Source organism: Cinclus cinclus, chromosome Z (assembly GCF_963662255.1).
Source record: "Cinclus cinclus chromosome Z, bCinCin1.1, whole genome shotgun sequence".
In the NCBI taxonomy this organism is placed as follows: domain Eukaryota; kingdom Metazoa; phylum Chordata; class Aves; order Passeriformes; family Cinclidae; genus Cinclus; species Cinclus cinclus.
The window spans coordinates 62,927,891-62,955,077 of record NC_085084.1 but is presented as its reverse complement, the minus strand read 5'-3'; the positions used below and the strand labels follow the sequence as shown (position 1 = coordinate 62,955,077).

Genomic DNA, 27,187 nt, shown 5'->3' with positions numbered 1-27,187 from the left:
CGACCTTGCCAGTAGGCAGCAGCCTAGGAGGAATGAACAGTTGCACCCATGGGACAGCAAGAGGTAGTTTTGGAACTAAGCCAAGACACACAGCACATTTACACCAGCAAGTTAACTGGCAGAATGAGTTACAAAAATGGTCCTTTCATTTGACTTCCAAAAAAATGACACTGCAATAATGATGCATGCACAAATGCCCGTCCAGCTTCATCTAAGAACCTTCAAATGCCACAGGCAAATTCATACACATCTGACAAGAACATTATCATCTCAAATATATTTGAGTTCCTCCAAGTCTAATAAAAGCAGTGGTGTGGAGGAGACAATTTTCCCATATTGACTCGGCTAAATGCACTCAGCCCTTATTAGACACCAGAGAGTCTGCACAAGGTGGGCACTTCTCCAGTGTCCCATTAGTCTTGAAAATACAGCCAGTGAATGAAGCACCTTAGGGAATCTAATGCTCTAGTTTCAGTGCTCAGGGACAAAACACGTGGGAAAGGGGCCTCCCTTCAAAACCCAGGGAGCGACTATGATGGCTGTGGTGCATGTAATGATGAAAGGGAGGCCACAAAGCATGATAGTGAGGTGTGAAATTGCTAAAGTGAGGTCCCATTATGAAGAAAACAAATCCACAAAATGGTGCTGACAAGATCTTCATTGACAGCTGTCCAGACCTAGATAATATACCTATATATACAGGCAGAGCCCAGTCAGGCTTTTTAAAGGACATGAAATATCAGACAGAGATAAGTAAACCCCTTTCTCACGCTAAATTTTCACTACTACCTTCCCAGGCAGAGGTTGTTTCTAGCTATAGTTAACCACTTTCCTTTCACATTCCTTGGGAGTTTCAGGCACTTCCATTCACCTGTGACAAGTCCAGGAACCTCAGCCATCAACCAGCCCCATGCTCTCATTCCCATAGCAAGCAGTCTGGGGCTGCCACCCTCAGAGGAAGGGAGCTCAGGAGACCCTTTGATTGCTTCTTCTATCTCTGCATGCAAGGAAAAGCAACTTCTTTATCCCTGGGACATTTACACATCAAGACCTTCAGCTTGTCTGAGGTACAGATGTCTGAAAGGATGCAAGAATCCCCCAATTTAGCACTTCTCCCTCTTGCTCATCTTACTGTACCTACTATAAGCCAAACACTTGCGCACAATTAAACTTCATTTTACATTCAACTCTGATTGCTAATTACATGGTTTGCAAATCTACACTTCTCAAGTAGATTCTATTTTTAGCTTCCTGAAATTTCCAAAGTATTGCCAAAATGTTAGCTTTTGTGAAGATAATATCCAGAGTTTCTTACCAGCCACATGTTGTAAGCAGTGTTGATTGCTTTGTCCTGGACTGTCTGCATAGTGCTCAAACAGTGAAAAAGCACTGGGCACCTTCTCTAAAGACAGAGTGGTATCCATTGCAGAAAGTAACCTAATTGGAAGAAAAAACATATCTGTCCATGCAAAGCTTTTGGAGTACTGCATAGTTTTCCAAAGGCCAGAAGCAAAGACCACATGACATACGCTTCTCTGAATATTTCCTGGGAACTTGAGGACAGCATGCAAGGAGAAGCTGTCTCCCTGATTTTGAACATTTAGACCATACTGCAGTTTTGAATCAAGAGCACAGTGAAAGTGCACATGGTCTGTTTATACTTAACCCATGAGAATGTGAATGTGTGGAAGCTCTCAGCAAGACTCTCAAGAACACAGGGGTTTGGGCTTGCTAATGCAGCACCTTTAAAGGTTACAAACCTTAGAGCTAACTAGAGCAGCTGTCTCCAAAGATGTAATGTAAAGCAGCAGCTTGGGCAAGCCAAAAAAAAGAGAGGGAAGATAGCTCCCACTTAATTAGTCTGTATTTGCTGGCTTCATGATATGAAAAAAACCAAAACATTTTTAACCTTGGGACAGAAGCAGCCTCAAGAAAATGGAAGAAAAGTTTTTTTCAAGGCATCTGAATTTTATATTTATCCCCTTCATTTTTTTTTCAGTCACTGAAGTAGTTAAGTTTACATAATTTTAACAAAGCACAACAAATGTAAAATACACTTTCTTTAGGAAAACATGCATTGTTAAACAAACTTGTTCTAAACCTATTTTAGGTAGATAGGTATTATCAAACCAAAGTAATAACCAAGCTCATGCACCAAACAGAATAAACTTAATTGCGTAAGTAAAAAAATAAAGATCAAGTGGACAGAAAGTCTTGGAAAATTGTTTCATCCCATTTTACCTGCTCTAACCTTACGCAATAAACTAAATGCAGATACATATCCAGACAGTTTGACTTGCAACAGGTGAGTCCAGATTTATAGTTCTAATTCTGGAGATTGATAGAAACCTTGAAGGGGTGTTTGGCACATTCTCTTCAGATCGCTCTCCTGGGGTTGTAATCTGACTGCAAACTGAAACCCTGGTGTCACTGTTATACCCCAGTCCATGTCAGCACACATATCCCTGTGATGGCTGAGGCAGCACTGACAAAGGTATGTTTGATATGCACTGCACATGCCCGAGCCCTCTGGGGAAAGTCAGGGTGGTGGGCTGGGCAGTGCAGTTTTGGGGGCTTGCACAGGAGTAACCTGCAGCCAACTGCTTTGAATGTTTTCCCTTTATCCTAGAAAAAACTTTTGGGGAATATGGGCTTAAATTTGAACACTTCTCTCATAAAGGAGGGGACTGACTGAAATGACTCCCTTGAGAAAATCCTGCATGGCAGAGAAGTTGGTGACTGCATGCATTTACTGGTGTGTACAGGCAGACCATGATGCAGTTATGATGAGGCAACCAGCCCTCTGACATGCTGAACCAGGCAGTGCCAATGGAAAGCCATAGGAAAACCTCAGCTCGCAGGCTCCTAGTCAGGTTTTGAAGTCTACTCAATCTAATTTTTCTGGCATGTGTCCAGAAACAAACTACCTGTGTGGCTTTGTGTTACAACTTTCAGAGACTAAGTCATACAGAACCAGACCAGTGGAAAAAGAAACATACCAGTGATATGCTTGATCAGTCTAAAAGGTGAAGCACAGTCAAATGGTTGTTGTTTATATATGTACATAAATGTGTATATATATATGTATATATATATATATGTATATGCATGTATAGATACTTAGAAATAACTACAAGGAACATCTCTTTTAAAATGTTTGTGTAGAGATTTAAAATTGAGCTGATGTTTTAATGTGCTGTTTGTTTAATTAATGTATTACAGAACATGTGCAAAACACTTCAAAACCAGTCAGTTACAGCAACAACTATAAAGCCACTTTTCTAAATTTCATTATTTGCAAGGTTTATAAAGGTAGCTCTGATTACTGTTATTTATGTTTAAAGCTTGCAAATATTAATGAAGCATCCAGCATGCTAGGCCTGGTACTCACTACAGTATACTTAACCCATACTTCATGTACCTTTTATTCAATTCTTTAGATGACTAGAGAAGGGAAAAGAAATGTGTTAACAGTTTTCAAAAACACCAAAGTGTTGAAAAGCCAATCATGATCATCTAACAGTCTTTCTACTCTCCACAGAAATAAAACACACACCTTTATTGACTTGAGGTTGTGTGGAATGCTGCTCATTCACACCAGCTGAGAATTTATTTCCTTAGGAATATTTAATTTCAAATCTCTGGCTCAGCAAGGTACTAGAGTATAAATATCATTTTATGTGCCTGAGGGGTCAGTATTCAATAGCTAGGTGTAAAGATGGAGCATAATCAAGTATAATTTTTCTCAAACCAGGACTTTTAGAGAAAGAAATCACTTGCACATTAAAAATACTTAAATCCAAATTCTGGCTAAAATGTCCTTCATGACTTCTCATTACTAGAAGCCATGTGAGATTTGTACTTAAGGAATGAGAATTTGTTCCATGCCCCAGGAATCTTCAGCTAATGTTTCCCAGCCTGTGAACAAAAAAGTTCCTGTCTTTTATCACTAACAGAAGGGAGCAGGGAAATCCAATAATTTTCATGCCCTCACAAAACAATTATGGATTACAAAATTACCTTTTTGCCACAGCACTAATCCTCACAAAATCAGGAAAATAATTTGGATTTTTTCATCCATCCCAAAATAGCTGATCTACCACATTTACTTGGTTACAGGATACTACAACATTGTGTGGCACAGAGCAGGGAAGAAAACCAAATATTGGTCCATCATTTCTGTAGCTGCTGGGGCATATATGGGCTGGACACTTGTATTTTGAAAGCTGGCTTATTTTGCATGAATGAGCAGTCTTTAGACAGTAATTTGACCTTTCTATTTCTGGCATTCTAAGATAGTTTATCTGCAACTCCCAGGCCACATGCTAATTCTATAACGGGGGAAGATTATTATCCCAGAAACTCCATCCTCTTTGAGACTGGTGATACACTTGTGGAGAGAAGAAAGTACTACGGCTCACTTAAGGGCAAGTGTTGCAGCACAAGAACAGTATTGAAGGACCCAGGACCAGCAAACCCTCTGAACAAACTTTAAGACTAGTGACTGTACGAGTTAGGAGGTCCAGTCCTGCAGCTTCATTGGAGACGTTTTTAGCACCCAGGAAGGATCATTAGAGACACGCACGTCACATGCACAGCCCTCAGCCTATCTCACTGTTGTGGTTTCACCCCAGTCATCAACCAACACAGAACCTCACTGTTTTTCAACAATAATTAATTATCACAGCCTCTGTACCTTCAGTGCATAAATACTGTCCATCTACTCATTAAAAACCACTCCAAAACAACAACAAAACCCCAAAACAACAATAGTCTACAAAAAACCCTACAGCCCAGAAACAATTTTACTTTTCAATGACATTTTCCTGTTTCAAAGATCACTTTCTTGTTGTTCATTATGATACATAATATTTTTTTTATATGGTAAAATACATAAATATTCTAACATCTTTTACTTCTCAGTTATTAATTTTAGATATATTATCAAACTGTCTTTTCACCTTCTTAAAAAATAAATAGAGCCATTTCAGTAGCATAATTCACATTTTTGTCCTGTGCATCCTCTCTATAGCTCTCTCTGAGAATTCTCACATCAAAACTAAATGATCCAGAAGTTTCAGAGTGGAATAGCTGAGCTAGCAGGATTTAGCTATCTCAAAAAAAAAAAAAAAAATTAAAAAATAATTGAGACTCTAGATACAGAAGTCCTTTCCTAACTAATACCATAAAAGCTACAGCATGAAAGCCAATTTTACTTACATTTAGGAAAACAAATCCATCCACTTCATCTGTTTCTTTTACTGTTGTCTCCAAAGTTTCCTTTGCTGAATCAACAGTTTGCTGGAAATTTACCATTTGCTCATACAGGTACTCCATTTTCATCTTCTTCACTTCCTCAAAGTTCTCTGATTTCTCATCATATTGTTCTACCACTTTCTTAAGCATCTTTTCATTCTGCTTTTCCAGTAAGTCTGCATTTTTCTTACAGTTTTCCTGCAGAATAAAATGACAGCATTTAATGAATACACAGAAATTCTCAATTACCCATACATGAGCTATCCATGAGATTAATTCTGGCACATTGACAATAAGACAATTTTATCTCTGCAGTCAAACTCCTCAGACAGAAATATCTCTAGAGAAATACATTAAAAGCAGCAACAGCTTTTTTTCTTTTTTTTTTTTCTGTTAGGGCTTAAAATTAAATTTTAATATTTGATCACTGAGATAAGAACCAAAAAAACAGCTAAAAATGCATACTTACAACTGGAGTTAATACAGTTCTCAACGCTTAAGAACTTGGGCAATCAGAACTTAAGAAACTGCCCAACTCATTTAGATGCTTTCCATGCTGCTGTCTACACAAAGACACAGTCTGAGCTTTTTATAGGTATAAACAAAATTAAGGAAACTTCTTCCTTCAGTGTTGACAGTTACGTATTCCACTTGGCAGTAATGTGCAAAAAACACAATATTTTTCTTCCTCCAAAGTTAACACCTTACACTGAACTTCAGAGAAGTCGATTTGAGGACTGGATAAGCAGCCCATTTTACTGAAAGCGATGATGCTGCACAACAAGGCAAGCATATCTTAGAAGTAATCTTGTAGAGGGAAAGAAAACTAGTGTGATAAAACACTGGACTTACCTCAACTGAGTTAAATCGCAATTCAATATCACTCACAAACTCTTCAATCTTCATTGACTTTTCTTCCAGTGCTGTCAGCAATTTGCTTAACTGATCCTAAAATTTAAAATGTTTCAGTCACTTGGGCAGGTTATTTTATAAACTTTTTATGCAGAATTTATTTTAGGTGAATATTTTCCTTTTGCTATGACCCACCATTGGAATAATTGCTAAGTAAGTTCAAGTATCACCCTGGCTGCAAAGAGAAGCACAGAAATAGCAACTGGAACAGCCACAGAACTGTTTCCAAACCAAAACAAGTGAGCTCTGTTTGATAAGGTGCTATGTCCAAACAAGCTGTTGAACACTATGAATTTCAATGCATCTTTGCCAGAGATGGAGGGTACTCAGAGCCTCACGAGTGTCCTTGAGAGATGACAGGAACAAGCCCATAAAAACAAAGGTAATAAAGGTAGTTGTGAGGGTAATGGTTATACTGTGTCATGGCTTTTTAAATTAGAATTTTAAAGACAGGTCTCTGTCTCTATAGAGATCAATACATAGATAAATAGATATACCTTTATGAATGTGTATGTATATGTAATTCCTATAAACAAGAAGTCATTGAACTCACTGGTTGAGTCATGTGGAAACAAAAGCAGTCCAAGGCACAACAGACATCAGAGACAACTCAGAACTTTTTCTTAGCACTTCTTGACCTTTCATGAAAGTAAGTTGTTCAACTACTAAGGCACAATTAATAATTTATAAAAATGCTTAGTTTTAATTCAATGGCAAAAATCTAAAAGGAAGGTTATCTTTCTTAGTAACAGCTTTTTAATATGGCAACATTTAACAGCTGAATCTGTAGAAAAAACCGACATGACTTTACATTAATTTCAAATGTCACACTGGACATTGTAAGCCCCCTTTAAAAATATTTAGCGCAAATCATTAAGATTTAGAAACAAATTTTTGTTTGTCAGGATGAACTGTAAAATCTGACAGATGCCATCCATAGCTCATGTAATTTACTGTGAAGCTATCTTCTCACAGTTTTCATTCAACAATAATAAAGAAATTGATTTTTAAAAATCTAAAAATCACGCAACAAAGATTTTGTTATCTTAATGTTTTCTCAGTAATTATACAGAAGTAACAAGAGACATACAAATGCAGTCTCAAAGTAACCTGAGCCCTGAGTGTTAGAAATCATGTGAAGCCAGGCCTGTGTTGCAGCCAAATTTAATACTGGCTTCACATCCGTGTTCCACAGCCAGGGAGTGATGTCATGGGATGTTTATTTGCAGCTTAACTTGACTTGCTGTAATGTGGGTACATTTGAGGGGTGGCTGGGATCTGTGACTTTATTGCTGACTTACTTGTGCCTTGTTATCACTGCTAAGTCAAGCATGAATGGCCATATACAAGAAACAACTCTACATCTGAGCACTATGGTGATAGTTTGCAAGTACTGATATTTTAAACTTTGAACTTTTGGTTTCTCTCTTCTACATATGAGGTAATATAAAGATAACATAATATATAATAACACCAATACAAGCCCTTCTGGATTTCAGTAAAGTAACATGAAATCTGTATTCCTGTCAAACTAACATGTGCCAAAAAAGAGACCTAACCTTTCATTTACTAGGGTGAGAGTAAATAGCTGGTAACCAGTAAAGGAAAATGTGCATGATATGTTCACTTGTACATGATCAGATGTGATATAGCAGAAGTATCACATACATATTTTTTTCACAAACAAGCAGAACTGCACTTTAATGAACAATAGCTTCCACAGGAAAAGCATTTTCACAAGTATTTATAGCAATGGACTAGCTTACTGAAATGGAGGGGATTTCATCTGTCTTTTAGGGGAAAACAGCTCGGATAAGGTGGCAAGAAGTAGAACTCCATAAACTCTTACCTGTGCTGATGCCATAATTAGCACAAATCACAAAATGGTTTAGGTTGGAAGGAGCCGTAAAGACCCCATTTAGTTCCTATTTCTTTGCCATGGGCAGGGACACCTTCCATTAGACCAGGTTGCTCAGAGCCACAGCCAGCCTGGCCTTGCCCACACAGGGGTGGGGCATCCACAACTTCCCTGGACAGCCTGTTCCACTGCCACATCACCCTTACTGTGAAGAATTTTTTTCCTAATGTCTAATATAAACCTGCCCCCTTTCTGTTTAAACACATTGCCCCTTGTCCTGTCACTACATGGCCTTGTGAAACATCCCTCTTCAGTTTAAGGCCATTTTGCATATGAAAGTGAATGGAACAGAAAATAGGTTGGCACTTCAAAACTGTGCAGGGTAATTTATCTAAATCTCCAAGCAACCAATGCATCTAAGTGGGACAGGGAACACTTTATTTATTTATTATGTGGTCTCCACAAAGGGAGGTTTCTGGACCTTGTCAACTGAAGTGAGCTGCTGTAACTTAAGTTTTATTTTCATAGAAACAACATTCTACCCATTTCTCCCCCTACATATCAAACCCAGAAAAAACTTACGAAGATAAGACTGAAAGATGGAAAGTCTAGTAACAACTACATATAAACAAGGCCATTCAAACTTCTGAATAAATTAAAATACCAGCTTAGCAAGACTAGGACTCCAGAGAATACCTTAGTAAGATAGTCTCCCTCCAAGATCTCCAACATGTGTGTAGAAATAGTTTTTATTCAATAGATACTGCAACTTAGCTTCTGGACTGCTCTTTGAAGCCTCTCCTCTTAACAAATGCAAGAGGACTGAAGAAATCAGCCTTAGTAGCTGCTTTTTTACCCAAATTAATGCTTACCTTCATCTTGGTTGCAGCATCATCTAGTGTTGTGACTTCATGGTCTTTATGCTCTCCAAAAAGCTTGTCAATAGCAGATATTGGGCGTTTGCAGTGGAAACAATAAGTGTCTACTTGCGCTTTCTTCAGTTCTTTTTGTGGGCTCTCAACTTGAGGAATGGTTGTTGCTGATTTTTCAGGATACATCACCACAAAGCCTGAATCTTCAAGCTCAACAGGAGTTCTTTGTTCTGGCTCATTAACAAATTCATAACTATCAGCAGCATGATCAAAGGAGTCCCTGTCTTCAAATAATAGTTCCTCATGTGTAAATTGAGATGATATTTCATCTTGCAGAAGCTCTTCTTGTGTAATCACATCATAGTCCATTGACTCAGCAAAATCTTCATAAACATCATGGTGCTGCTCCTCTCTTTGCAAGTCTGGATTGTCTGTTTCCTGAATGATAGGAACACAGGACAGATGTTCCTGAGTAAACTGATCATCTTCACTGTCTTCAGTGGGAGCCCTGACATATGGAACATACTTTTCCATTTGAGGAACTGCTGTTATATTTTGTTCTTCCTGCTTAGTACTAGCTTCTTGATATGCAGCTCCCTGATAATCTATTTGGTGACTGTATGCTTGTTGACTTGACTGCTCTGGCAACTCTTCGGCTCTTTCCACTGGTATGTTTTCTTCTTCTCTTTGTTCAGTGATATCAGTTGGTGCACCTGAAAGAACTGTTTTGCTTCCAAAAGGAATGGCATGCATTGGCTTGCAAACTGTTGCTTGAATGTTGCTGTCAACCTGGAATTTGTCTCTCTCCCTAACACCTCTTTCTGACAGAACCTCAGTTTTGACATGTTGAACATCACCAGATTCCTGCTTCTGATCATTCTCTGAACTGCAAACCAAAATTCCTCCACTAAAGGACTCATCTTCTGGTATCTGGTCTTTTTGAGGCCCTGTGGGCTTACTTGGAATTTCATCTTTAAGAATGTATTTTTCAAAATACATTCCAGTTCCATCATCTGTATCTGAATTTCTACTAGGGAAAGAAGCATTAGAATTACCACTTTCTTCATCAGAAGGAGTTTCATCCTTTGTCTTTTCTCCTACTGCTTCTGCATAGAGGTCCTTGTATAAAAATGACAGAGCAGGTGGCTCCTCTAAAAGCTCCGGGTTAACTGCAGCAACAGTGGTAGGGAACAAGAGAGATCGTTCTAGCACTCCTTCTTCTGAGTCAAAGAGTGGGGTCCCCGGTGACTTCCACTCATCTTCTACATTTGTAATGCTTTTACTGCTAGAATCAATTGATTTCTGCAGTGGCAAAGGTTTTGAAGCATCTGCATAGGACTGCATTTTGATTTCTCCTTTTATGGTACCATAAAAGACTTCATCCAGGTCCTCAAGTAAGGAAAACTCTTCCAAAGTATCTACCTCAGTACTTTCTTTAAAAGCTTTGGCCTCTTCCACAGATTCATTGGGGTCTTCTGTCACAGGAGACAATGAAATTCGTCTTTCAAATTGTGGTTTAATTGAGGATTTGTCATCAATCAATGTGTATTTTTCAAAATAATCCATATCAGCAGTACCATTATTAGGATCCAACTTTACATAATTATTATTTTCTGGCAACAGGAGGTTTTCTTGTTGAGTTTCTTCAGTTTCCTCAGCATCTTCCTTTTTGACCAATTCTATTAGTTCACGGTTTGCAGCTTCCAGTACTGAGGTGTCTGAAATTTCTGTGGTTCTTCGAGAAGTTAGGGATCTCTGGCCATCCTCAACTAATTTTCTTCTAAATGAAGGATTTGTTTCTAAGTATTCTAATTTATCAGGCATGTGTTTACTTTCTTCTTGATCAACAGAAGAAATATGTGTAGGTGCATGAATATTGAGTATTTCATAACCTTCGGAAATTATATTAAATAGATCTTTTTGTTCAGTAGTCTCCAGAGCACCCTGACTGTCTTCTACAACACTTCCATGTTCCATTTCTTCCTCTTCTCCTCTCAGGTAATGTTCAGGCACTTCAGGCATTTTGCCTGCCTCCAGATGTTGCACTGATTCAATTTTTGTAGGGTTTAAAGTACTAGTTTCTTGCTCCAGAAATTTATCTGGGCCTTGGTTATCTCCTACCAGAGATGGTAAATCATACCTTTGTGTTCTGGGACTAGTGTCTGAGGACTTCCTGTCCTCAGGAAGTCCTGGAGGGGATTTATTTGACACTGATTTAGTCCCTGTAGTCCCATGAACTGTAAATTCTGTGCAACTTGCAGCTGGGAATTGTTTTGATCCAAAATCAGAAGCTTCATTTGGACTAAGCTGAATGCCTTGTGCGTCTACATCTGCAGCCCCCAGTGGACTAACTGAGCGAGCTTTCACCTCTTCTACCAGCCAGCTAGCCAGCCCAAAAGATGGAATATCTAGGTTTTGCTTTTCTTCATAACTTGAGCTAATCTCTGCTGAAGAAAGGCTGCCCCATTCACCAGAATAATGCTGAGTTTTGTGTGTCACAGTTTCATGAACAAGGTCTGATGAAACAACTTCCAGATGCTCCAAGGTTTTATGCTTTTGGTCTTCAAAATATTGCTGCATTTCAAATCTATGCTCTCCTTCAGTATAAATGCCTGAAACTTTGTTAGATTGCTTTCCAAGCATGTCTGCTACATCAGATAAAGATGATGGAATATTTTGCTTCTCTTCATCATCAGTGAGAGCCACTGATACTGACTTTTCAAGTTCTGAATTTCCAGGTAATTTATGAAAAGGTATAAATGATTCTGATGACACTGCTTGCTGGTCTGCTACACCAGTCACCTTTGACCCTGTGGTCACTGACCTTGGCACTGTCTGTACATCAGGTTGTATTTCTTGCTCATATTGTTCAGTAATGAATTTGGGGTGACTTCTTAGCTGGTCTGGAGACAAATACGTTGTGTCCAACACATAAGATTTCGGCTTGTCTTGGTCTTGTACTCGAGACATACTGTCCAAGTGCACTGTCTTTATGCTTGCTGTTTCAAGTGAACTGAGTTGAATTTTTTGCAACTCTTTTTCATTGTGTGGCGGAATTACATGTTCACACTCTGATTGTTTGGGCTGGGTAATAAGTGGCTGCATACTTTCATCTTCTTGTTTGGCAAGGGACCATGTGGGAACCAAATATTCAGAGACTGGTTTTGAATAAGGTGGAACTTCTTGCTGACATGTTTCATCAGCTGAATAAAATGGAACTGAAGGTTCAGACTGCAGGTTTGAAGGTACACTCAAGTAATCCCGACTTTCTAGAGTTTCTATTTTATCTGTAGAATATGGTATATTTAGTTGTTCAGATTCTAACTGTGTAGCTGTGTGAAAGTAATGTGGAGTCTGTTCTATCTTAGCTTCAGGTAAAATTTCACATTCAGCCTCTGACTTTGCAGCTACTGGCAAACGTAGAAAAATTTCTCTATTCTCTGCTTCTTTTCTTGCAAAAAAGGACCCTGGCTCAGGCAGGGCAGTTTCTGAGTGTTCTGTTTTATAGCGGGAGTAAGATGTATCTACATGTTGGGGGCCTGAGCCTGCAGTTACAGCTGAAGACTTTGGACTTCTTTCAGGGCTTGTTTCAGAGACAGTGTGTGGATCACCCAAAGGTACAGCCACTGTCTGTTTAGCAAGAGATGAATACGGTTGAATTTTGTGGCTGTCTGCTTCCTCAGTGGAAAATGATAAATTTTGTTGTTCAGTTTCCAGCTGAGCACTTTGAGATGAAGGAGCACCAGTGTGTTGCTTCTGTGAATGTCCTACTCTCAGTGGGGCCATTTCATGCTTTTCTCCTTTGTCAGTAGGACTTAATAAATCTGATTGTTTGAAGTCTGGTTGTGCAGTCCCCTGCTCCTCGGTCCTGACGAAGGTATGTGCTATAGAAGGTGTTTCTGGCTGCTCTGTTTCAACATCAGAGGACTGCAAACTAACATGTGGCTGTTCTGGTTGGACCCCATCCCTCCAGTTTGTTTCACCAGTAAAATATGGTATCTCTGGATTCTCCAGCTGGTCAGTCTGTGGTTGCTCTGCCTTGCCATAGGAATATGATGAATCAAGTGGCTTTATTACATGAATCTTTGCTTTGCCAAAAGAGTACGGCAAATCTGGATGTTTTGAATGCAGTTGTTCTGGTTCCAACTGCTCTGATTTTTCTTTGGAATTCAAAACACCAGAAGGTGTGAACCCTGTTTGTGCAGTGTCCTGTTGTTTTGTTTTGCCAGAGGAATAGAAGTCTGGGAATCCCCCTTCCACTGGGGATGTAATTGGCTGCTCTTCCATGCCATAAGGACTTGAAAATATTGGTTGTTCCAATTTTAGTTGTACTACTTCTTCTGGGTGTAATGTATAGCTTCCCCTCCCCTGTTTCACCTCCAGCTGTGTACTTCGTTTTTCTTCACTAGCAGAAGAGGACAAATCTGTGTGCAGTACTTTGTCCATGACATTTGCATGTTCAGGCTCTGATAGAGCAGCCCATGATGGCTTTGTTTTGACAAATGAATGCAAAAAACTCGGTTCTTTAAACTCTGACTGTGCTGTTTTATGAGGTTCTTCTGTGCCAACAGAGAATGACAAATCTGCATATTCTGAGTTTGCTTGGGAATTTTGCAGTCCTTCTGCTTTCTCCATAGAGCACTGCAGCTCAGGGTGTTCTGCCTGCATTCCTGCATCTTTCCACTCCTCTGCTTTGCTGAGAGATGATGGAAATTCATCTATCTTTTCTTGCTCTGGTTGAATCTTTTCTTGCTGTGCTGTGCCAGTGGAATGAAATAAATCCAGGCATTCCAAATCCTCATCAGCAATTTGAGTTTGCTGTATTTCACCAACTGAACATGATAAATCCATTATTTCTGCCTCTGGCTGTATGATTTCATAGTGCTCTAATCTGCCAGCAGATAAATCTGAATGGTGTGATTTTGCATTTAAGGTTTCTTGTTCTGCCTCACTGAGAGAATGACATAATTCTAAATGTCCTGATTCTGTCTGTGTTTTCTTGCCTTGTGCCTCTTTTTTAAAAGAATGCAAGAAGGCTGGCTTCTCCTCTCTAGCTGTTTGTCCTTGCTGTGTTGTCCCGGGCCAAGAAGACAGATCTGGTTTTTCTAACACTGGTTGTGTAGTTCCTTGTGGCTTTGCTTTATCAATGGAATACAGTAAATCAGGATGCTTTGGCTCTGCTTTTAACATTTCTCTTTGCTCCATTTTTCCACTCTGGGATGGTTCATCTGGAGCACTGTGTTTCTCCTTTAAAGCTTGTGGATGCTCTGCTCTGCTGATAGACTGTTCCTCTTCAGAGCATTCCACAGCTGTGTGCTCCATCCCTCGTTGCCCCACTTCCCTGGCCAGGGGTGCCAAGAGTGCATGGCCTGGCTCCAGCTGTGCAGGTGGGAGTTTCTCTATTTTGTCATGACCAAACAATGCACCTGGGTCTTCCAATCCCATCTGGATGGTTTCCTGCACTTTGTTGAGGGAATGTGCTAGACCAGGGTGTTCAGGTTTCAGCCGTGATGTTTGCAGCCCTCCTACTTTGAAAACAGAGTAAGGCAAATCAGAATGCCCCTGGTCTGGTTCTGCCATTTCTGTTTTCTCTGGTGCATCCACAGAACATGACATATGTGAAATTTCCACTTCTGGCTGAACTGTTTTCTGATCCATTTGTCCAAAGGGATAAGTTTGCTCTGTTTCTTGTACTCTCTGTTGTACCTCTGTGCTGTCCAGAGGAGATACCACATCAGTATATTCTGCCTCTGGTGGTGTCATTTCATCATCTGGCCTATCAATGGAAAATGATATATTTGGTTGTTCCAAGCCCTCCTGGGCATGTTCTAAAGTGTCCCTTTTATCAGGAGAATGTGTTAACTTTTCTCGCTCTAACTCCTGCTTTGTGGCTTTCTGCTGCTTTTCTCTGCCAAGAGAAAGCTTTCTGTGTTTTTGATCCAACAGTGTTACATCTTCCTGGCTTGTCTCACCAGCGGAATGTGACAAATCAGGATGCTTCATTTCCCACAGTGCAATGTCTGGATGTTTTGACTTTATTTGTGCAGTTGTTGGAGAAGCTCTTTTTCTAGCTACTTGAGGCAATTCTTGATGTTTAGACTCAAACTTTTGAGTTGATTGTTCTTTGCCTTTACCAAAGGAGAATGACGAATCTGATAATTTTGAATCCGGTTGTGAGCATGACTGATTTCGGTATTGAGATTCTACTTCCATATTTTCATCTTGTGCTGCTTCACCCAGGCTTCCTTGTGAATCCAAGTGTTCTGATTTCTGCTGAGTTTCTCCCATGGAGTACAAGCACTCTGGATGTCCTGATTCCTGCTCCACAATGTCACCTTGTTTTGATTCACCACTGTCACATGAGATATCTGCATGTTCCACCATTACTGGTTCAGTTTCTTGTTGCATCAAATGGAATGGTAAGGTTGGGTTTTTCAATATTTTTTCTTGCTCCTGAGAGGAATATGACAAATCTGGATATTCTGAAGTTATTTCCATTTCCAGTGGAGCTTCTTTTTCACTGGAAGAAGATACAAATATTTGTTCCAGCTCTGGATGTACTATTTCTTGTTGCTGTGATTTGTGCTGTATAATTTCCTTCTCTGGTTCTGTACTTACATAAAATGTTTTTTCTGGATATGCTGGCTCTGTTTGCATTTCATCTTGCATTTGTCGACTGAACGAATATGGCAAAGATGGATCCACTAACGCTGCTTGAGCTATTTCTTGCTGCACCAAATTAATTTGGTTTGTGCCTTCCTCTTCACCCAGGCTTTCTGAAGTAACTGAATACTCTGTTTCCATTTGCACAGCTTCTTGTTGGTCTGTTTCCTGCTGTTTCACCTCTCTTTGTATTGTATTTTGTTCCATTCCACCGAAGGACCATGAAACATCTGGCTGGGGCACTTTCAGTGGTGATGTTTCCTGTTGCTGACTAGCAGCAGTGGAACAGGAAGGAAAAGATTGCTCCTGCTCCCTTTGTGTAATTTCCCATGGCTTTGCTCTGTCAGTCAGTTGTGACCCCGAAGTTCCTGACTCCATCCCTTTTTGCAACACTTCTCCAGTGACAAATGAGAAATCCCTCTTTTCTGAAACCACTTGTACATTTTCATGTTGCTCTGCTTCACTAATGAAACATGATGGCTCTGGACCTTCTAAGTTTCTCTGTATAGTTTCTTGTACTGTTTTTCCCTGGGAATACAGTGAATCAGTTTGTTCCAGCTTTGGTTGCAATTTTTCATGTTCTGTTTTGCAAGGGGAAACTGTTGTCTCTGGCTGTTTTGCTTTCAGCTGTGAAGTTTTATGTTCTTGTTCTTTTCTGGTAGAATGTGGCCAAACTGGATGCTCTGACTCCAGTTGAGTAATTTCTCCTTGCATTGCCATGGCAGAGGAATCCATCTTACCTCCAGATTGTGAATTCTGCTGTTCTCCTTTGTCACTTTGTGACAGTTCTTCATCCTTTGTTTTATTTATAGGATATGGTAAATCTGAAAATGCTGTTTCCAGATACCCAGTTTGTTGTATCTCAGCCCTTCCAGTGGAATCAAATATATCTGGATGTATCAACTGGAGTTCTGTAGTATTTTCTTTCTCTGAATGTACCAGTGCAAGCTCTTCTTCTTGTTTTTCTTTTTCAGAGGAATAAGACTGTTCCAGTTCAAAAAGACTGAATGCTTGGTTTTCTGTTTCTTCCCTGGAAAACAAAACCTGATGCTCCTTTTCCACCTGTGCACTTTGCATTTCCTTAACTACTTCCTTGGTTAAAGAAGAGTTTGGATGACTGATCTCCAGCTGTGCACTCTCTGGTTCCACCATTTCTCCTCTGGAATATGATAGATTTGAGTGCTCTGCCTCCAGCTGTGCACTGTCTGATTCTTCCATTTCTTTCCTGGAAAAAGAGAAGTCTGGATGCTCCATTTCCAGCTGTGCACTCTCTGGTTCTTTTGTTTCTTCCTTGGAAGAAAATTCTGGTTGTTCTGTCTCCACCTGTGATCTCCCTGATTTCTCAGTTTCTTTTGTGGAAAAAAGCAGCTCTGGATAGTCTGTATCTGGTATTTCACTTTTTGATCCCTCCATTTCTTCCTTGGAATATGAGAAATCTGGAAGTTCTGTCTCTAGCTGTGCACTTCCTGGTTCCTCTATTTCTTCCCTGGAAAATGAGAAGTCTGGATGTTCCATCTCCATCTGTACACCCTTCAATTCCTCTATTTCTTCCTTGGAAGTAGATGAGTCTAGATGCTCTGTCTCCATCTGCGTTGTCTCTGACTCTCCAGTTTCTTCGGTGAAATATGAGAGATCTGGATGTTTCATCTCCATTTGCCCACCTTCTGCTTGTTTGTTTTCTTCAATGGAAAAATCAGAATGATCAAAATCTACTGCTTTATTTATAGCTGAAGTTTTCTGTGTTTCTTCTGTTCCTGTCTGAACAGGATATGAAATGCCAAAATACTTGGAATCTATATTTTCAGGAATTGGTGGTTTTAACTTAATTCCTTGCTTCTCTGTTTCCTGAAGTGAAAAGCCTTGTTCAGACTTCATTTGGTTCTCCAAATGAATATTTTGAGTTTCTGAGGATGGGTTCTTTTGACCCTCTTCTCTTTCAGCTGAATACATTAGATCTGAAGTCGCTGACTCTGACAGTGCAGCTGTTGATGATGGATACTCAGTTTCTTGCTCCTCTGTTTCATTTCCAGAATATGGTAAAAGCATGTGTTCAGACTCAGACTGTGCAGTTTCTGATGACTGAGAAATAATATCTTCCTGAATTATTTCAGTTGAAGTGGAATATTTGGATTTAGCTGAGGGAACATCAGGAAAGTAAGATTTCTCTGTGTCCCTCTCAGGATGTTTTGACATAGATTCCATAGGCAAAATATGCTGGGAACTTGGTCTGTCTAATTCACTAACAAAATCTGCTGAAACAGACTGTGGTGCAGAATTGGGCTGAACTTCTTGCTTCTTCATTTCATCCAGATTGTCTGATGCTGTCAGCAGGGATTGGTCTGGCTTCTTGTTTGCATTTTCGGCTGAGGGAAGCAGCACTAATTTCTCGTCAGACTTGAGTGATGTGGAGGTTGTTGACTCTGTTATTGATGTTCTGGCTGTTGCTGAACGACTTTGCTGCTTCCTGGTTTCCTCTTCATTCTTCAGTGAATGTCCTGAAACCTGATTTGGAGTCTCCAAAAGAGGCTGTCTCTCTTTTCTTTCTTCATGTTCAAGGGTTGATTCTTTTGTTTTATAAGGTTCAATATTTTCAGAGGAAACATAATTTTTCTTAGTAAGCTGTCTTTCAAGAGGTGGTATTGGTGAAGAAAAGCTTTGATTTACTTGTTCTGTGAGTTGTTGTCTTTGCTTCCTTCTTCTCTCTGAAGGTGTTTCAAGAATTTTACTTCTTGCTCCCAGAAAATGTTTCGGATGTGTTGCTTCTGAGAGTGAACCAAACTTCTGCAATCTTTCTTTTACTGATGTTTCAAGGAACTTTTCAGAATCTCCTGAAGCTGAACTACTTCTCCGGATTCTGTTTTTCTCCAGTGTTTCAGGAGCTGGCCCAGTCCCTCCAAAAATTGAGTTGAACAGCTGGATTCTAGCTTGTACTGGTCCTCCAAGAATTGGACCGACTTTTCTCAGCCTGCTCTCCCTAAATATTGATCTTATCGGAGCACGTTTTACAGGTTCTTCTGCGATATTCTCTAGGGCTTCTTTGTTGTCCAGCATTTCCTCATCTGTGTCTTGTGCTTCCACCCGCTCTACATTCAACATGGAGGCTTGTACGTCTCCTAGAACAGTTCTTGGTTCTTGCCTCTGCATTCCAGAAGAGTCACGTTTTTTATTGCACTGGCCTCCCTTCAATCTTGTAGCCACTGGCACCCTATTTGAAGATTTGCGTGTCCTTTTCCGAACGATCTTGCCTTCATCCATAATAAAGATAACTTTTCCTGGAGGAGAGCCTACTGGTGAGCTTTCCATACTATAAAGATCAGAAGCTGTACTAGTTTCTGAGGTCCAGGGAGTAGAAGATCTGCTCGAGTTGGTTTCCCAGGTTATCCCACTGTCTTCACTTTGGCATGTTACCATAGAAAAGGAAGGGTTAGTCATGATGTACTGCAGCTTGGGTTTCACGTCTTCACTTTGGATAAGATCTTTAAAACTACAAACAAAAGAAGAAATAACAAAAGAAAGCTGTAAAAACATGCAACAAATTAAATCATTGCAGGTAAAAGCTGAATTTCTTCATTAAAACAGAAATGGCTTACAAAGTTGTAAAAATACTGCATAAGCACAAATTTTGAAGTACAAGTGTAAGAAAAGTCATATTTCATCTCACAACTATATTTTAGATGAATTTGTAAAACTGCATATTGCAAGGTTAGTTCAATGAAGGGGAGGTGTTTAAATGATCTTGACAATGCAGGAAGAACAGTCTTTGATCTGACCTTGTTTTGCCAGTGTGAGATTGAGCTGATTCTGGGGCTATTCTCCAGCATGTGTTTATCTCACAGTATAAATTAAACCTTTCATTAAACACTTCACAGATACTGTCAGTGTTTTAATAGCACCCACACTTGCTTTGCGCAAGTGTGAATGATTATACAATGCTCAAAGCAGTAGAGAGCCTATCCGCTGGTTTGTTACTGTCGTCTCATATATTTTATCCTCTAAACATTCTAGATACTTAACAAAGTAATTTAGAATACATTCAACAATTAAAATGTACTGACACTTCCCCAAATGAAATGGCAATGTTTCATAAGGCTAGCTTTAAACCTTATGATGCGTAATCAATACCCTATCATATGCTGCAACCAAATCTCTCAGTTATAATATTAAAAAGGCTGGAGAAAAGCTTTTCTGAGAACTTTTGGAAAAGAAATCTTCAAGTTCTTCAAATTCTTCAAATCAAGAATGTAGAGATAAGCCAAAGCAATGAAAAGACACAATGTGTGGAGGGTTCAATATTTTTAGGGTTGTAATATTTGCTAAAAAAAACCAAAAAACCAAAAAAAAAACCACAGAGAAGGTAATCAAAGCTCAAGCCCAGTATTTCCTGAGTAGACAGTAGTTCATTTATGGAAATGACATTTGTAGCTGGTGGAAAGAAAGGATAGGGTGTATCTGCTGGACAAGATGTAGCATTCAAGAGAGTAGAAGAGTAGGAGCAATGAAGTCTCTGTCACTCCCATGTAAGAATGCACATCTATGGCCACACAACATCCCAATTCCACTGAACAGAGGGAAGGATCACTTTCCCACTGATTAGGATAAAGTGCTCTAGCTAAAGTGAAGAAACCTAGCTGCTGATGTGGGATCAGAAAAGGAGAGCCCATCTGACCAACTGCCAGAGGCTGTGGCCTCACACCACACAGGTGCCAGAGATACCTGCAGGCTGCAGAGGCAGGGGGATACTCCTGAAAAGCAGGTGGCACCATGCCAGACAGTGCTGAGCACCAGTCAGAAGGCAGAGGTCTTTGAAGGAGGAGAAGTCATAACTGCATCATCAAGCAAGCTCTGTGGACTGCTTTTTGTAAAGGACACTCAGTGAAAATGTTCAGTACCTAATGGAAACAGAAATGCAATCTTGCTACTGGCAGTGCTACCCTTACCTTTCCATGAATTTATTTTTCCAGGGCCCAGAACAAGAAGGGCTGTGCTGGGCTGGTCCATGCTCAGGTCTGTGCAGACTGAGGCACAGATCATGATATCCTCAGTGCTGAAGTCACCCTGTGGGACAATAGTCTGACAGTCTATGGCGGGACAACACAGTATATCGAACTCCAGTGACAGGGCTTAAACCCAGTTTTGGTGATAGGACTGGCTGGAGATGATGACCAGCAGGAGAACTTGAAGGCCCACAATTCAAAGCATGTCTGAGAGTATAATACTAAATAATTGCATGTTAGCCAATCTCCTCCTGGCCCCCAAACCCAGCCCTCAAACAGATTTAAGCCCCAGCATGTACAGCTGCATTGGTGTAGTACTCTCTAGAAAGGCTAGCTCCATAGGTGAAAACTTACACCTTGGAGAAAGAGGTACAGCAGAACATATTTTTTCTCTTAGTTTTTCCTTTGCCAGTTCCATGGCTTGGCATTGACATGGACACAGCAAAATAAAATTAAATTTTAAAAAAAGAAAAATCAATAGCAATAGTACTAAGGAAGCTATCAGTTACTTGAGTCCACAATAACAGATGAACTTTTTTTTTTCTTCTAAATAATTCTTATATTTTAAAACCTATTTTTCTGCCCTAATTGGTGCTATTAAATAAACCTTCATACAGAACAGAGCAGCACTCCCACTTGAGCTGATATTAATGAATAAGAACGGGTTGCCTTAGCCCCGCCTATGCAAAAAGCTTGAATTATATGCATCATTATCTCATTTTCATGGTCACAAACTTGTCACAGTTCATATTCCTCTACAGTGTGAGGAGAGAGTGCTTTATACTTTTAAGACCAGAATGGGAGACATGGATCTCAAACATTTACTTCCAATGCACTTCCAAACGCTTCCCTTTTGTGAACTGTTTACAAGGTGCAAGCAGTAGCTGAAAGACCCCTCTCTAGTCAGAGAAGTGTGTGTCACTGGAAAAAGATGTTTGCAATGTTTTGGCTCATAAATGTAGATACAAAGCCACTGACCTCCAGGGCAAAAGTCAGTGCTGTCTTTTTTCTATATAGATATTTCACACCCATTCCTATCAGCACTTATATTAGCAGCATGTTATTACACTGCTAGGACACTGACTTAAACCTTTTATTACTCTTAGAGACATTAACAAACAGTTCTGTGCCTCCTGCCGTAATAGTTCAAACCCAGATTTTTCTTCCTGCCTCCTCCTGCTTCTCACTGTGGCTTCTGTGTCCACTAGGCTTTCAGGTTTCTAGTCCAGCCTGGAAGGCTGGGCAGACGTTCCTTTACCTATCATATGAGGGAAGAGTTTTCACCTCTCCGGCTGCAGGAGTGGTTGTGTTCACACAGTGAACCCACCTTTGCACACCACTACTATGAGAGATACAGGTAGTCAGCCCAACCGCTTTCTAAAATTCTCCCCAGACTCTCTTTATCCCCTTCACATCAGACCTTGCCACTGCTGGTATCATAAAAGTGTGTAGCTGTTTGCTGCATAATTCCTCACAAGCTGAAAACAATACAGATAAAATGACCAAGATGTCAACATACATCTGAAGTCTGCACTGACAAGATCTCATTTTCTGAAAGCTCCTACTTCAGGCACAGTGAAGGAGAGGTGGAAATTGGTATTGGAAACACTTTTCTGTGCCTGTGTTTTTATTCTGTACATATCTGTAGTTTCTGCCTTTACCATGGTACCCCTTTCCCCCTACAGTAATCAGTATGCTCAGCAAGGTCTCTGGCTATTGTTCTGCTTTTCCCAGGGCTACAGCTCACCCATCTTCTTCAGGCTAAAAGAATTTGGAGCTACAGAAAGACACCATTTCAAACCCAACCTTCCCCTGATAAGATACTGTTGACTTCTTTCAGTTAATGATACCTCCTCTGGTAACCAAGTGGCTTGTGCATCTGTTGAAATTCAAAGGGACTATTATCTAAAAACAGGCAGCTGCTTGCCCAGCTAAACCCTAAGCTGGATTTTATGATGAGTAGCTGGGAGCCAGGACCTGGGTTTGTCTCACACATTTCGTTCCACCTCTTCTGAAGGGTCACAGCCTGCTTTAGTACTAGCCTGTTTTCCAGACACCAAGTCATAGCATATCCTAGTGGCATTGCCATTTGCAGGATCAGATGCTGCTTGAGAAACCACAGCACCTCCATTCCCAGAGGTCTGCCATGCTCCTGCATTCTGGTTTCTCCAGTGTGTTGTAGAGGGAGCATAGGTACCAAACACTTCAGTCTGGGTGGGACACTTCCTTTACACAATTATATAATCACTCTCTTGAGACCCAATGGAACTTCTTGAAGTCTGAGAGCCCTGCTGCAACACAGGCCTTTATTAAGGACTTAGTTAGTCAGTCAGTCAGTTAGTTAGTTAGTCAGTTTAACCCAAAAGACTCAAGAGAAAGAAAACATGGAGTGCCCAGCTGCAGAAGCAAGTGGAGCTGGCTGCACCCCACCCCTCTGCGATGCCCCCACCTCAGCATTCTGCCCCATTCAGCTGCTCTCAGGTACATTTTGCTCAAGCCTCTGCCCTGACATGCTTGAATTAGCCTGCACAGCTCTGCTTCCTATCTCTCTTACCTTCCCTGCTCATGTTGCAGGTGGCAGAAAAACAGCCCTGTCAACCTCTTCCACCCTGGCCCAAGTCAGACATTGCATCATCTAGAGGCATCTGAGATAACACTTGCTTTCCCCAGGTCTTCCTCTGCTTGGGTAGGGTACGGTAACTCCTTTTTGGAAGACAAATCAACAGTACTCTCCACCCCTGCCTTCTCACCACCCATTTGCTATCACTCCAGTCTTTTGCTCTCCTAGATGCTGTAGCATCCCCCACATGCCAAGAGACGGCTTCTCCACTGTGCTTCCCTTTATACCCATTTTCATCAATCATTATAAGAGACTTGTCTCTAAAGCTTATACACCTCTGATCTTGTAGAACTGCTTCATAAAGCAAACAAACTCAATGACTTCGGAACTCAAGGACTTTCCCGTCTACTGATTACAGGCAAACACTAAATGAGCAGATAAAATGAACCCTTACCTATTCTAGGCAAGCAAGCTGACTGGAAACACTTAAAATGGCTGCAGAGACATTTTTATGTAAACCCTGCACACAGACACATTCTGAGCCCTTCCCACTGTAAAAGGAAATCAGCAGAGAATGGTCTGAAAGACAGAACTGTGTCAGAACAGCTCACCCATCACACATTTGTTAGAGACACAGATATTCCAGTGGGTATGTAAACCAGTTAAATGGTAAACAATTTTACTTTAGTTAGACTTAATTTTCACCATTACCACTATTACCAAAATTAAAACCTGTTAACCTCATACTCACGCTTGCCTTAACAAATACAGTATTTAAAATACTGTCCCTGTTTAGTTGATTAATTGGATACACAGAGCTATAGATGGAGCTATAGATAGTAAAATGTCCGAAGGCAAGAAAATATTGTACAGGTCCTATACAGATCAGTGGGGTTTTTGTGCTGACAAGGTTATGAAACCCTTATCCCACATTTCTAATAGGTTCTGATGTTGCATGTTAGTCTCATATAAAAAACTGTGCTACAAAACCAAATGATTTAAACTTTATATTAATAAGGGTAGTAAAGACATGAAACCCAAACTCTTCTGCCTTTCACATGCATACCTTGTAATTTTGGGACAAGTCATAATTTCTGCTGCAGCTTTTAGGATTAAATTTGCTGCAGCTGCTGCACAGTATGGAAGCAGAGTGGTTTGGTCAGAGCTCAGGGGCTGGTGTCTCAGAGGACCACCAGGGCCCTTCTGCTTGTTTCACAGAGGCACTTACTGACCTTGGGGCAGTCAGTCATCTTGCTGCATGACTCTCATATAAAAGAGGTATGAGGTTATTTAACCTGCTTGAAAGGGAGAAATAGGAGCCAGTGGGGATTTTCCTGCTGACTTGCACAACCAGGTGCTGTTCAACTGCATTCAAAGGAGGAAAACAGAAGCAACAGAGAACCTGAGGTTATTAAAAATAAATTGACGGCAGCAGGGTCCAGGACAAGCTGCCTTCAGCCAAGTTTGCATACTAGTTACATCTCCTCTAAGCTATGTTTTAAAAGCCCATACTCTCAAAGAAATTTGCTCTGCAATGGGGGCTTGAAAACCTGTTTGTCAATGAGTAATTAACTCACAGCTCGAGTAAGTATGTCCCAGGGGCTCAACCTGTCTGTTCTCAACCTGTCAGGAGCTCTGCACAGGCATTGGCTATGGGAGGAGGCCTGAAGCTCAACAACCCTGCTGACATTTGTGACATCCAAGCAATTCAAGAGTCAGTTGCATTTAACTTTCCTAAGTTATTGCTGAGCGCTGGGTGCAGTCGCCACATTTGTGCCGAACTCAAAATTTTACATCTCCTTTAGCCTAATTAATCTAACAAATTTATTTATACTCAGTTACCACTTAGCACAGCTGTTAAAAACCTCTCTGGTAGACTCTCACCTGTTTATTAGTAAGACAGTTAAGGACAGAGAAAAACTCTGCTGTTTTTAATATAACAGGGAGCTAAAGGGAATATGTGCTGTGATTTAAGTAAGTGCTGAGATGCAATGCCCCAGTTTGCATTGCAGAGGTTGCCAGCCAGAAGCAAGACGCAGCTATGTTGAGCTGCTAACAGGCACCCATGGAAAAGTCGTCCTCTCAGCACAAGTAGTAAATAACTGTGAGGCTAGATAGATTTCTCTCCCTTTTTAGTAATTCCTACTTGTGTTTTACAATTCCAGTTTTATTAATAGCCATTTAATTGCAGATTCTATTAAAAGTTATTATCTAAATCATCTTTCAGCTCTCTGCAGTGAGCAGCTCCACTCCGTGGACTTCAGCTGGTTTTCTTGCAGGGATACAGCCATGTGCAAGCAGTGTTTTTTTGGCATGCAATCTCTCTCTGTGCTAGTAAGTACAGCACTGGAAAGCCAACATCTCCTTGGGAATAAAGGAGCATTACACATCAGGGTGTTCCCGCACTGTGGAAAACTAGCTCTTTATTTCCTATGCAGGAAGGTTTTCCTACAGTTCTAGGATAGATTTCCCCATTTGGCTTTTGTTCTTGCAGCACTTTGGGTGACTTCAGCTGCAGAGAGCCCCCACCTATCATCTCTTTTCTCCAGTGACCAGCAGCAATGTCAGAAAGCACTTTGAACTGTGATACACAGAATGATGGTGAATGCAGATGGCTTCAAAGCATGGAGGTATTAGTAACTGTATGACGCATTTCTTAAAAGGTAGGTTTCTGGAAAAACCTTAAGTTAACAACATTAATATCTTAGGTTCTTCCTACAGTGTCCACTTACAACTGATAGGGTATACTCAAGACAAGAAAGAAATCTTGACACTTGGTATGTGCTGGGGGACTCTCAGGCCTTGTGGCTTCTTTATGAAACCAACAGCACTGGCACAGCCAGAGTCTGTCCGCATGGATCAGGTTGCAGATGCCTTCACATCCTGCACAGGACCATCGGGCAGGGCACTGGGCCACAACCTTGCTTGTTACATTCCTAATGGTAAGAGAGCAATAGTAGGACAATCCACTGTTTCTATGGAAGGGTTATTAAGAAAAAAAAACTAAAATAAAAAAGTAAAAATTAAATATCAAAGGGATAGGGGATAGAGTATTTCCCATTCCACCACAAAATTCAGCCATACAAATCATGACCAGCAATAGCAGGCATATATAACAAGTTTTTCCTTTTTAAGGAAAGAAACCGAAGAGGGAGGGACCACTGGGAAGGAATAAAGGGCTGTAAAAAGGAACCAATTTTAATGCACCATTATAATCTTTGAGCATTTTCTCCCTGACAAGCAAATCTGCAGAGCATTTAAGATCCATATGTGACAAAGAGTCAGCCAGAGAGGGAGGAGTGGAAGGAGATGCCACTTGAGCTGGCACATCAGAGGATCTTTAAATAGAAAAGCTCTCAGGGAACTCGGGGTAGGCACTTACCACACAAAACTTAATTACAGCCATACTCATCTGAAAAAAATATTACAGCCCTCTATTCCCCCTTTTTTCATCTGCAGCAATTGAGCAAGGGAAGGGGAAAAGCCACTAAACCAGCATAGGACTCCAATCTTGGCATCTCCTGGGGGATGATGCTTTGGGACAGAGCTGGCAGCTCCTCCCTTGGGGGCTATGAGTCCCTGGGGAGACATACCTATTAGTCAGCTCCTCTGCTTCCTCTGGGTCCACAGCCTCCTCATCCTCCTCTTCATCTTCCTCCTCCTCCTCCTCTTCTTCTTCTTCTTCATCTCCTATGAAGGACGAGGTCTCGGATGCTCTGTCGCACTCGGCGCCCCGGGAGCCATCCATTCCCTTCCCTGCTCAGGCCCTCGCCGGTGATGTTTACCCCCAACCCTGTCCTCCCCAGGGCTGCCTGAAGCAACTGTCATCCCCAGTAGCACTCACTTCTCCTGACTCAGGGCAGTCTTTAAATAGAAGGCAGCAAAGTTACGGCGCAGAGTCGCTGCTGTTCCTACCCTGGCTCCTAGCACCAGCGCGGTGCCAGGACACGTGGCTCCGTGGCCATCTCTCCAGCTGCTCTCCCCCTTCGCCTGCCTCCCGGCCACAGAGCCGCTTCTACAGCACACAGGGCAGTCAGGCAGCACCAGGGAGGAAGGCGGCCAAGCAGACCTT

The 27,187-nt window shown here is 40.9% G+C and overlaps 1 protein-coding gene across 3 annotated transcripts in view; it reads right to left on the bottom strand.

Annotated features, from left to right (window-relative positions):
- CMYA5 (cardiomyopathy associated 5) overlaps window positions 1-26,863 on the bottom strand; it is a 45,621-nt gene extending 18,758 nt beyond the window's left edge. The window contains exons 1-6 of one of the 3 annotated variants that reach the window (XM_062513016.1): window positions 26,709-26,863; window positions 8,899-19,045; window positions 6,109-6,204; window positions 5,221-5,454; window positions 3,422-3,444; window positions 1,316-1,437 (exon numbers count right to left, since the gene is read on the bottom strand). In XM_062513016.1, coding sequence (XP_062369000.1) covers window positions 1,316-1,437; window positions 3,422-3,444; window positions 5,221-5,454; window positions 6,109-6,204; window positions 8,899-19,045; window positions 26,709-26,863 — 10,777 coding nt within the window. The remainder of the gene's footprint in view (window positions 1-1,315; window positions 1,438-3,421; window positions 3,445-5,220; window positions 5,455-6,108; window positions 6,205-8,898; window positions 19,046-26,708) is intronic. The other 2 variants (XR_009934143.1, XR_009934142.1) reach the window with 2 other exon arrangements.
- Window positions 26,864-27,187: the final 324 nt, after the last annotated feature.